The sequence below is a fragment of the Trachymyrmex septentrionalis genome, unplaced genomic scaffold, assembly GCF_001594115.1.
Source record: "Trachymyrmex septentrionalis isolate Tsep2-gDNA-1 unplaced genomic scaffold, Tsep1.0 scaffold37, whole genome shotgun sequence".
Lineage (NCBI taxonomy): Eukaryota > Metazoa > Arthropoda > Insecta > Hymenoptera > Formicidae > Trachymyrmex > Trachymyrmex septentrionalis.
Window position 1 is genome coordinate 7,789,767 of NW_017305536.1, and position 12,669 is coordinate 7,802,435.

Sequence of the window (12,669 nt, forward strand, 5' to 3'; positions counted from 1 at the left end):
TATATATATATATATATATATATACCTAGATATAATCCATATATTTCCATAAATTTGAAAGTTGCAACACAATGACATTATTGCAGACAATTGAAAGTCGTGAGGCTAGTGCAGGTTCAGATGGTGCGATACAAGTTTCCCAATTAAATATGGTCGATCTAGCTGGATCAGAAAGAGCTCGTCTGACAGGTGCTACTGGAGAACGTTTCAAGGAAGGACGTCATATTAACTTATCACTTTCAACGTTGGCCTTAGTAATAAAACAATTGAGCGAATCACAAGATTATGTAAATTTCCGAAATAGTAAATTAACAAGATTACTTCAAACTTCTTTGGGTGGCAATGCAATGACGGTGATGATATGTGCAGTAACACCAGCTGCTTTAGACGAGACTCAGTGCACATTATCGTTAGTATTTTTTCTTCTTTTTACGTTAGGCCTCTGGCCTGGTACATCTCTCTCATATGTTTGTGGGGTACACTGATTATTCAATTGTCACAAGCATATGGGATCTATAGTTTTAACACCGGTTCCCAACGGCGATTTTTTCGTGAGGTGTTGTTTCTGTGAGTAAGGATATTCTCGAGATGTTACTGTTTTTTTTTTCTGAGAGGAAACACGAGCGTAAAAATTTTGATTCCTATCAGGGTCAAACTCGGAATTTCTAGCATGACAGACTAGTGCGCTGTCTGTCATGCTACGCTCGTGCTCTAATATTTTTGAAATTTTATATTAACGTAGTGTAAACTGATTTTTTATTTTTTTAATGAATAGGTTTGCATCTAGAGCTAGAAATGTAAAAAATGACCCTAAACTGAACGAAGTTATGTCTGACGGTGTACTTTTAAAACGATATGCAAAACAAATAGATAAATTACATACAGAGTTAGAGGTAAGTGTATATTATAAATGTTTTATTTTGGGTTATTATGGAAAATTTTTTGATTGAATTTTCTATGATAAAATCCCACGATATTCTATGATAAAATCTTTTAATCCTTACAGTAATAGGCACAAAAAATAGGCGATGCCTCATCGGTACACATCTAGGTATTTCAAATCCATCCATTCTTTAATCTATTTAAAATAGTTCAAAAAATTTTATAAAAATTTACGAACATACTTTCAACTTTTTAGAACAAATGTTTAGACTTTTGGAAAATAATAAAATGTACATATTATTTAATTTGTCGAATTTGTGAGAAATTTGCACAAACAGAAGTTGCACACGAAATACCCAGAATAGTATCGTAAGAAATAATATCTTAAGATCTTTTACATTATAAATTCATATTTTTAGAGAATGAAACAGTTAACTCAAACAACTGATTTTCAAGAAATGGAATCTAAAATGCAAGAGAAAGATCGCATTAATCAGAATCTAGAAGAGCGTATTAGATTACTGCAAACTCGGATCATCACTGCCGCTAATCGCAATACTATAGCATCGTTCAAGGCTAAAGAAAAAAGGAGACAGACTTGGTGCGGCACTGGTGGATTTAATAAATTAAATACATCTTTATTTCCAACGTGCTCGCATTTATCACCAATCAAAGAAATGTCACCCGTCAAATTACATGTTAGATATAAATCTGATGCTACTATGGACTCATGTGCGTTAATTTTTTATATTATACAAATTGAATATTTTAATAAACTGAATTATAAATTAAAGATATGTGTATTATTCTTATAGCATTCCAAATAGCTTTTGCTGATTTTGAACTGGAACTTATGAATAGTGAAGCAAATCATGACGAAGACATCAGTAGCGATGAGGATCCATTTGTTACATATCGTGACAAACATCGCGTAAAATTTATCGATGATGTAATTGTCAAATCACCTATAAACTACAGCGACGATAACATTACATTTGACAAAATTGAGGCGTCCACTCAAACTGTAAGGTAAGTATAGAAAAATTAATTTGATTTTGTTTTACAATTATTTTAATCATTCTTTGTTTATAACTAGCAATAATTCACCTGATACACCAAAGCATACTCTGCGAAACAGAATCCGTAATTTGACGGAAGAATATTCAGAGCTTAAGGAATTTACAACCTTGGAAAAGCAACTACATTGTGAAGACTATTTATCTGAACTCCAGGAAAAACGTTCACAGTTTGAAAAGCAATTGGAAAATGTCACATCTGATAAGGAAGCTTTCGAACACATAGCATCTGAACTTCGTAAAAAGTTAACTGCAGCTGAATTACGATATACTTCAGCAGAAGATCAGTTAAACGTTCAAGCAGTAGAATTAGAGAGAATACCAGATTTAGAAAAAAAAATTACGCAGTTGTCTGCACAAAAAATAGAAGTGCAAAACATTCCTGATCTATACAAACAGATAGCTGTTCTTACAGCTGAAAAAGATGGATACGAACATGTAGCATCTGAACTGCGAAAAAAACTTAATGAAGCCGAACAACGTAATATTATATTAGAAGATAAATTAACCCGAAATGTAGAATTAGAAATACCATTTATTCAAACTTTATCAAATAATGAGATCATTTCATTTGAAAAAGATAAACTGCAATGTAAAATAACTGATCTTCAAAATAAGCTAACAGAAGCAGAGTTAAACAATAATTCGATGAAAGATAAACTGGAGGAGCAACAGCAAGTGCTACAAAATCTTCAAGAAGAAAAAAATATAGTTGCTTCTGAAATGCAATATAAATTAAGAGAAGCAGAAGAAATTAATAATTCGATAAGAGATAGATTAAACGAGCAGCAACTAGAAGTTCAGAAATTCCAAGATCAGGAAAAGCAGATTGCACAACTTAAATCTGAAAATCACAAATTTAAACTTACTGTTGATGATCTTCAAGAGCAATTAATAGAAACAAAGGTAATGATTGGCGCAAAGGAAGATAAAGTACATGAATATCAGCAAAATTTAGATAAATTTCATTTAGAAGATATCATAAAGGAACGAATGGAATTTGAACGAATCAATAATGAGTTGAGACACCAATTGACACAAGTACAATTAATGAATGATTCAATGAAAAATAACTTAGATACACAGGAGCTGTGTATACAAAAGAACTGCGACTTAGAGAATCAAATTCAAATTCTTGCAATCGAGAAAAATGAATTTAAAGTTATAATTAGTGAATTAGAAGAGAAATTGAAAGAAGTAGAATCAAACAATTCATTGAAAAACAAATCAAATGAATATGAAGTAAATCAATATGAAATTAATTTAGAGATCACAAATGAAACTCTTACATCTGAAAATAAATCTGAACAGATAATTTCCGAATTGCAAGAGAAGTTAAAGGAAACAGAATCATGTAATAGTTTAATTAAAGAAGAATTAAATGTATGTCAAGAAGAAGCGCAGAAAACGCTTGAAGAACACAGAAAATCCGTTGAAAATTTTGCAGTTGAGAAAAGTAAATTGGAAGATACAGTGCGTCAACTCCAAGAAAAGTCAAAGGAAGCAGAATTGAATAACAATTTATTGAAGGACAGAATAAATGAACAAGAATTGCAGTTAGAGAAGAGTTATGATATGGAAAAAGAGATCGAATGTCTCACATCGAAAACAAAAGAGTTTGAGTATACAGTTCGCGAATTGAGAGAGAAACTGGCCAATGCTCAGCATTGCATTTCAGTAGAAGATGAATCGAATGGAATACAATTACAGAAAATTCAACTGGATGCGCAAGTCCCAAATACGATATTTGAAAGAGATGAACAAGATTCCATAAAATTGTCTCAACAATCGTTGAAGAGTCCCGAAAAGGAATTAACAGAGAATCAGAGCAAAGACGAAATCAATCATCTACAAAGTCGTATTAATAATTTGCAAAGTATTATTCAGGATATACAGAACGAAAATACGTACTTGAAAGAACAGACAACGAAGTCGATATCATATAATGAATCCGATTTAGGTAATGATTCGTCGAAAGTTACAGACGATTTATCGATTACGAAAATGTCTCTAGATGAAGATAGTGCTAAGTTGTCTGCAGATCTTATTTTGAAAAATCAGGAATTAGATGAAATAAAGCACATTGTGCAAAGCTTGAAAGCAGACATAGAAAACTTGCAACAAACTGTATATTTATTAACAACCGAGAATAGCGAATTGGCAAATAAATTAGCAACAGAAAAGGAATGCAATGAGAAATCGGTTATTTATCATCAGCAGACTATCGATGAGCTTTACGAGCGAAACTCAAAAATAATTGATGAGAAACTCGAACTCGAGAATAATTTAACAAATCTTAATGAACAATTAGAAACTCTTCGCTCGAGGATACCCGAGGTAAACTTAAACGAAGAGCAGATAATTCAAAAGTACGAAAAACAGATTAGTGAATTTCAGGCAAAAAATATAGAATTGTTGTCCCATCTCACAGACCGAACGAAAGAGCTTGAAATGTTGAAAGAGAGTAAGTCGCTTTTGTATGAACACGATTGTATATATAAAGATAAATTAACGAATCTTACTGAGAAACATAAGCATTTAATAGCTGAAAACGGTGATCTTTCCACTAATTTAATGGATAAAATCGAAGAAAACGAAGGATTAAAACAAGAATGTGATATTCTAAAAAACAAACTAGAATTATCACTGAAAAATAGAGAGAGCATTGGTAACAATGATGTGGAGCAGCTGAGAATGGAGAATACTGTATTGAAAACCGAGCTGATGGAACTCAAAACTAACTTAAAAACTTTAACCGAAGAAAACTTGAAAATATCCAGTCAATTAATAGAAACCATAGAAGATCTAGATAATGCACGAAAACTCAATTCTGACAACAATACCATGCATTTGTCGACATTATTTAATAGTACTTTGATAAATGATGCATTGGATAAATCTGCGTTAGATGATGATGCTGAAACAAAAATCATAAATCTGCAAGAGGAAGTTAATCATCTCACAAATCTCAATAGAAAGCTGAGCGATTTAAAATTAGGTACCTGTACACAATGTAGCCATTTGAATGAGTTAAACGAAAATCGAAGAATGCTGAAGCTCGAAGTAAAGACTCTTAATCGCAAATTGGAAAACTTGCAGAGGAAATTCTCTAGCAAATCCGCAAAGAGTGACGCGCTCATATTGAAGGCCAAAGAAGATTTAAACGTAAGTGCGTGTAATTTATCTCTTAATGCTAGTTTTTCGGAGAACATGAATGTCACCTGCGTTGAGGAAAGACTTCAATCTCTAAATAACGAATTAGAAATTTTGAAAGAAGATCATAATAAGCTATCGGATTTATATAAAGAGAAATGTAATGAAGTCGAAGAATTACAGAATAGCACCATCATGGATTCATCGTCGACTAATGACAAGAATTCCAGCATAAAGAAGTCCCCAAGTAGAACTTCATTAAGATTAGAAAATATCGGGAAAGTTATAAACGATTTGCAAAATGATTTCAAGACGATAAAGGAGAATAACGAAAGTGTCAAGTCAGATCTTACAAAGTTTATTAACGAAAAAGAAAGAATGCTATTGGATGAAATTAATACTTTGAAGACCATTAATGAAAAATTGTTGCAGAAATTGTCGGAAAGTGAACTCTTGTATGCTACTACGTTGGAAAAAGCCGATATTTTTGAAAATGAGGTACAAGATATGACAAAAACATTGCAGGAGTTTACTATAAGATACAAAGAAATTGAAAATACAAAGTTGCTTCTTGAGGTTGAAGTAGACAGCTTGAAGGAAGACAAATTAATGAAAGAGCAAACAGCAAACGAATTACGTCAAAGTCATTCCTGCCTGGAACAGGAATTAAATTTAATAAAGAAAGAGAAAGAAGAGCTTAACAATGACATTATTCTTTTGGAGCAAGAATATAATGAAAAACTAGATTCACTAAAAGCAATGAACGATAAGTTAACCAGTTCTAAAGCAGCTCTCTCGCAGGAATCCGCTAATTATATTAAAGAATCGGAAAATAGACTGATAGAACTTAATGAAAAAATAAACAAATACAATTCCGAAAACGATTATCTAAAACAGGAACTGATCAGGCTGCGCGACATAGAAAATAAATTTGAGAAGATGAAAACTGAATATCAGTCTCAGTCACAGCAAGATAAAACATTAATTGACGATAACAAGAAGCTCAAAAATGTATTGAATGACAGTTCTAAGAATATCATTAAGGAAATAAAATCTCTTGAACCTAAAGTCGATACTCAGAAATTTGTGGAAAAATCGGTGGATGAACTGTTCCAGATATTTATGCAAACTATTTTAATGAAAGAGAAGGAAGTAATAAAAACTATGCGGGAGAATTTCGATAAGGAGAAGCAAAAGCTCGAAGATGAAAAGCGTCAGAGCGTAGACTCGGAGAAACGTACATTGCTGTGGGTGAAAGAACTGGAGTGTGAGATAGAGAAACTTCAAAAGGATCTGTCTGAGCGAGAAATTGCATCCGAGGACTTAGAGAAAGAAATTGCACGTTTAGGACACCTTTTGGAAGAAAGTAATCGCGATAGAGAAGTATTGAGAGAGAAGAATAGTCTACTTGAGATGGATCTCAACAATTTACAAATTGAATATAATAAATATTCTAAGATTGACACAGCGAATGAAGAAGCCATTGTTATTGCACAAAAACGAGAAAAGCAAGCGCAAGAAATGATCAAAAATAAAGAATCAGAATTTCAGAAGCAATTAAAATCAGAGAAAGAAACGTACAATAAACAAATTGAAGATCTCACGTGTATGATAGAGTCGTTTAAGACGAAAAACATGGAACTGACAAATAGCATTGAAGGCCTCGAAGCTAATCAGAAGCAACTGAAGAATATCATCGACTTAAAAAGTAACGACTTAATGAAAAGCAATCAAATAAATCAGAAAATGCAGGCCGAGTTAGAGCAGTTAACAGAAACTTACAACGATTTGCATAAAGAACTGGAAAAGAAAGAGTTATGTATCGTGGAAATCAAGGAACTTCTGAAAACTAAGTGCGATGAGCTGACAGAGTATAAAATTAATCTGGAGACGATCATGCCTGAAAACAAGCTGCTGAAGCAACAGATTAATGAACGGAAAGCCACCATAGAGCAGTACAAGGTGGAAATAGAGACTCTGAAAATGAAAAATAAAAAGGAGATCGACGTGATTAAAGATCAATTGAACTTTGAAGAGCTAAAGAGCACGGAGCTAAACAAACAGATAGCTGAATTAAATAATAAGCACATAGTTTTGACAGAAGAGATGAACGCTTTGAGGGACAACTACACGACGTTAAAACATAAGTACGCAACATTAGAAAAGCGAGTCAGAAACAGTACGAGCAAAGCCCAAGCGGAAGAACAAATAGAAGAACTGAAAGACTTGAACAGGTCTTTGCGAAATAATTTGGACGGTGCTAGCAATCGAATAACGGAGTTGCAGGCTGTGAAAACCGATCTGATGAAGCAAGTGATTACTTTAAGCAGTCAATATGATGCGGCGTGCAAAGACAATCAAAAATTGAAGGAAACACTATCGTCGTCCAGACATAATGATACATATACTGCCTATGAGAAGTACGACAATTTGCTACAAGAGAAAAACAAAATTGCATTAGAACTGGAAGCAACGAAAGTTCAGTTGAATCAGAAAAATAAAGACATCGAGAATTATCTCCACGAGATAAAGGAGTTGAAAGAAAAAAACACGGAACTCGATAAAGAATTAGACGAGTTGGCGGCTGTTATTTGTGAGCACGACGCAGATAATGCGAGGCTTCAAGATAAGTATTTCACATGTCGTGCTGAAGCTGACGAACTACAAGACAAGATAAAAACTCTTGAGAAGAAAACTCAAATTAATCAGTTGCAAACAAACACAACGTCCTCCAACAAGGCCGAAAAGTCTCACGATGATGAATGTAGTTGCACAATATTAAAAAACAAAATACGGGAGTTGCAGTTAGAGGTAGTATCAAAGAATGGAAAGATTGCAACGTTAGAACTGCAAATACGTAGCGGAAGTTTCCCTTATCAAATGAAGTGTAAAGAATTACAGGAACACCTATCAGCATATAGTAACAAAGTACTTTATCATATTTTAATTATTACCAAGTTTATGTGAATACAAGCATAATTTGATAAATATACGTTATTTTTACAGAATAGCGAGCTGAAGGCGGAAATGAAGCGATTACAGATGGCTATGATACGTACAAGCGCAAAGGAATGTGATGTATGTAAACAGAGACTAATAAATAGGACACATCAAGCATGCCAAACAATGCCGGAAATGTTGAAATTTTGTGGCACGAGCAGCGGCGTAATCGATGTAAGTATATGCCAATATCTATCTTAGAATTGAAGCATGCAATATCCGGGATTTGAAAATAAAAGGGAAGAAATATACAAAAATGCAAGAACAATTTTGTTTCATTGATTGCTGTGTTTTCACATTATTATCATTATTATTATTTTATAAATTATCTTATGTAATACTAATTAATGATATAATTTCATATAGGACGAGATAAGAATAACGAAATTGGAGAAGGAGAAACGGATCATGAGGGACGTGTGTCGAACTAGATCAAAAACTATAAAGGAACTCGAAAAGCAAATTGAAGAATATGAAAAACTATTAAATTCGAAAAATTCATGATCTGCGAAAATATCGTATTGCTATGTATTGATTACTATATATATTTAATTACTATTAAATATCGCAATTTTTAATTGTAAGGTAATACAATAATAGTTTCATATTTTTATAATGCAGAGAACTATGAACTTTGTTACTTATTTTATACATCGATTGCAGATGATAACGATATATTTTTTGCTAATTTTACATAGGTTTACTAGTTTAAGAAAATATAATTCCTGTGATATACATATAATAAGATATAACTTAATCAGAATATAGTGTGTGTATGTGTGTGTGTACATATATATATATAAATATTATATGGCCGAGATAAATCAGTAATTATAAATTAAATTTTATCCGCCGTCTACATTGTGCCTTTTTACATATTTATTATTATTGTCTTATTATATGTAATTTCAAAAATAATAATATGACCATAATCATTATACCCATTTTTTAAATAAAGCACGACGCTGAGAAAGCTTAAGACAAATATCTCTCGTATCGTTTTTATTATATATGATCTTCCATTATACACACTTACCATGCGGTTGGCGAAACGGGACCTACAGTTTAATTAATGCCGGATCCAAACGGCACTGATAATCAAAGATCTTTTATAGCGTATTCGATTTACTGAGTCGATCTGACTCCAAAGTCAACGGTGTATTCTTTTTAATTGCATTTCTTGTACAATTTAGCTTTTCTTTTACAGCTAAACAGTACAGATCATTGACTTGGAGTCGGGTCGCGTCAGTAAATTGAATATTAATCACTAAATGGCGTCATTTTCGGCTGTTTATGCTGGAGTCCTATAAGGCGTATTTGCGTAATCCCATAACCGCGTAATCAATCAGTAATCAGTAAGACACGAAATAAAGCAGCGACATTGTCAGCAACATCTCCAGCATTGTTTGGTATGCCTGATCTCCTATTTATTAGTCTCTGTTTGCATACGTCACATTCTTTCGCGCTTGTACGTATCATAGCCATCTATAATAATCTAATAGTCCTAATTAATTACATGGTTACGCGATACGCGGCAAATACGCCTTATGAGACTCTAGCATTAAACGCGAAAAATCGCGTATGTAAGCGCAGGTGAGATTGAACCCAGATATACAGATCGCGAGTCAATCGCACCGAGCAGCAAGCCACTCGATGCCTCAGCCAAGTAAAGCTGTATATTAATATATATAAAAATTTACGCGGTCTCTAGATTTAAAGTAAAAAAGTGTATGAGATTAAATCTATATTGCAGAATAGAAAGGTAGAGAAATAATTATGTTATTGAATTATACAAAATAATATAAGTATGATAATCAATTACCAAATAGTCAAATTTTTATGATAAAAATTAGAACGTTTAAGTTTGTTTCGTTTAGAAATTACATGTTATTGAATTTCTCTTTATGTAATTAAAATTAATAAATATTTGCTTAATTAATGTAAAAACTTCGTACAAAATGTTCCTTGTACAAGTGGCAACATAATAAACAATTTTCTTAATTGTATAATTATATGACTTCCTTTCTTCTCCATGTATTTTTCTTCATTTTTAATGGAGATACTCTGATGATAGATTAAAATTCTCTCTGATCGAACTGAATAGTACTTTCGTTTATATATCTGTTTCGCAAAAATGTGTTGACATTTATATGCATAATACAAAATTTTATTTCCAAAATATTTTAGTTATTGACAAATTATTTAATATTACTCTTAAGATTTATCGAGTTTTGCTTTCTTCGGTTTGTATCTCATTATGTGCTTATGTGGCCTCTTTGAACCAGTTTTTGTTTGGAACAAATCTGAAATAGAAAATTACAGTTGTTTAGTATCAAATTAAATATCTCTAAATATATTTAAAATATTAAATTTTAAACATATTTATACCTTCATCAGGCTCCTCTCCCACTTCTTCACGATAATATTGCGCATCGTCATCTTCCTCCAGTTCACTCTTTTCAGTAGATTCCTTCGCAATTTTTTGTAGGAGCATATCATTTTCTCTCTTTTTCTGAATTCCTTTCAATGATTTCTCTTTATGTTCTTGCTTTTGTACTTCTTTCTTTTTCTTATTTTCTTCCTGTAATCTTTTTCTTTTTTCCTTCAATTTTTTCTTTTCTTCTCTTCTTTTCTTTATTGCAAGTTTCTCCTCTTCTGTTTTATGTATAAATTCATGATAAAGTACTTCACCATCGAGGAGTCCATTCTCCACTTTGATTAACTAAAACATATACAGTTAACGTTAGAAAGATATTAAATATTTATAAATTTATTACTTGTAGTAATCTCAATTCATTTTTTAACCTGCAATGTTATTCTCGGTCCCAATTCGAATAATTTAATTGCACTTTTAGAATTAGCCTGATTTCCTCTTGAAGACAATTTTTGTGATAACGTGACATGACTACTTTCATCATCTTCTGCTTCACTTTCGGACATGGTCGGTTTTGTTAAAAATTCCGAAATATCTTGACATTTAGATAAATTTGGTACTTTAGCTTGCACTAATTTTTTTATACCTCTTGATAAACCTACAGGTACAACTTTGATCGCATAATGTCTGAAGTCAATGGTTTTAGACGTCTTATTGTAATTTAAGCATATACAACGACGGATTGTGCTCAAATTAATCTATAAAAATATTTTAACAAATTAATAGTTTTTAAATTAACTACTTTAAATTGAGTTTCTTAAATTGACTTGTTTCACAAAACTTACAGTGGTCAAATTTATAGTTGGAAACATGTTCTGGAAAGTAGAAGCTATAAGTTTTAATTGCATGCCTTCCCCACTGAAATTATTTAAAACCAATAGAGGAGAACTTTTGAAGGCTTCCTCGTATACCAGCTGCTTTTTTAACATAGATATAACATCTCGTGTCAAGGAGAAACTATGTATTTTAAAAGTAAGTGTAGGTCCTCTAGACAACCTATAATAATATTAAAAAATATCCAATAAATCGATTCACGAATTAATTAAAATAACCGTCTTAGTTTTCTTGTTGATTTCATTAAAATTTGAAATTTCATTAAAACGAATACAGTACTTGCAAAGTTTAAGGTACATTCCCAGTTCCGTTTTTGTGAATATACACATGTGACTAACATGCAGCACGCTTGCAACGGAGACAAAATCTTTAATAGTATTTTTCTTTCGAATTTTCAAGGATGAAGCTGTAAAAGGTTCCATAACTTTACGAAAATCTTTAGTAAGATCAACGATATGATCCCCTGGCAATCCACGATGGAATACAAAGGAATGAGGTGCTTTCACTAACTCTTCCTTCTCTCCCACATTTATTTGCTTATTTCGTTTCACACATCGGCCCTAAATAAAACATTTATTTTAATTAGAAAACTAAACTGTTTTTAGTTATTAATATATTATTCTCACAGTAAAGTTGTTACAGTTGTGCATGTATTTGCCATATAGAGACTCAATAATTTTTATAACTTAATAATTTTATTAAATTTTTTTTTTTAGTTGCTGTTATATTTTATTTGTATAATTGTGTTTGTAAATAACGAAAAATATACCTTTCTTTTATGACCCATTTTTAGGTAAGATAATTATTATAGATTAGAATTCTTAAACCTCTTTTAGGTTAGAATCAGAATTCAGCACGTGATGAAGGCTTAATAAGTCAAATAAACTTCACATAAATAAAAATTCTAGATTTAGACATAAAGAGAGAGACAATAATGTACTTCCTTATTTTAAATATAAAATAATATTATCTTCTTTCTCTTGATCACTTTTCCTTGCGCTACTCAGCGCTACATGCTCACATATCCCACATGTGTTTAAGGTAGAAAACCTAATATAAACCTAATATAAACTACAAATTAGAAATTAGGAGTTAAAAACATGCTTTAATTTTCAGAAAAATAAAATATATTAAGAAATCGTTTTTCTTGATAAATAGAAAATTAAAAATTAATATTTGTTTTATAATTTAAAATTTTTACAAAAAAAATTTTAATCGACAATCGATAAGTTATCCATTATCGTTTATATAGTTAATAACTTTATCGACTGCTAATTAAGTTAATTACTA

At 31.6% G+C, this 12,669-nt stretch overlaps 2 protein-coding genes across 3 annotated transcripts in view; one reads left to right on the plus strand and one right to left on the minus strand.

Moving 5' to 3' along the window:
- LOC108750756 (kinesin-related protein 4-like) overlaps window positions 1-8,616 on the plus strand; it is an 11,011-nt gene extending 2,395 nt beyond the window's left edge. The window contains exons 4-11 of one of the 2 annotated variants that reach the window (XM_018490473.1): window positions 87-409; window positions 776-893; window positions 1,302-1,614; window positions 1,698-1,911; window positions 1,979-3,574; window positions 3,701-8,039; window positions 8,118-8,285; window positions 8,478-8,616. In XM_018490473.1, coding sequence (XP_018345975.1) covers window positions 87-409; window positions 776-893; window positions 1,302-1,614; window positions 1,698-1,911; window positions 1,979-3,574; window positions 3,701-8,039; window positions 8,118-8,285; window positions 8,478-8,615 — 7,209 coding nt within the window. In that variant the 3' untranslated portion in view covers window position 8,616. Of the gene's footprint in view, window positions 1-86; window positions 410-775; window positions 894-1,301; window positions 1,615-1,697; window positions 1,912-1,978; window positions 8,040-8,117; window positions 8,286-8,477 lie in introns of both variants that reach the window. The other variant, XM_018490472.1, reaches the window with a different exon arrangement.
- Window positions 8,617-10,085: 1,469 nt separating this feature from the next.
- On the minus strand, window positions 10,086-12,360 carry LOC108750490 (protein Peter pan). Its single transcript, XM_018489956.1, has 6 exons — window positions 12,149-12,360; window positions 11,659-11,939; window positions 11,331-11,541; window positions 10,917-11,243; window positions 10,500-10,833; window positions 10,086-10,414 (listed from the first exon to the last, which is right to left on the minus strand). Exons 1-6 carry the CDS (start codon window positions 12,164-12,166, stop codon window positions 10,326-10,328), a joined length of 1,260 nt encoding a protein of 419 aa, XP_018345458.1. The 5' UTR covers window positions 12,167-12,360; the 3' UTR covers window positions 10,086-10,325.
- Window positions 12,361-12,669: the final 309 nt, after the last annotated feature.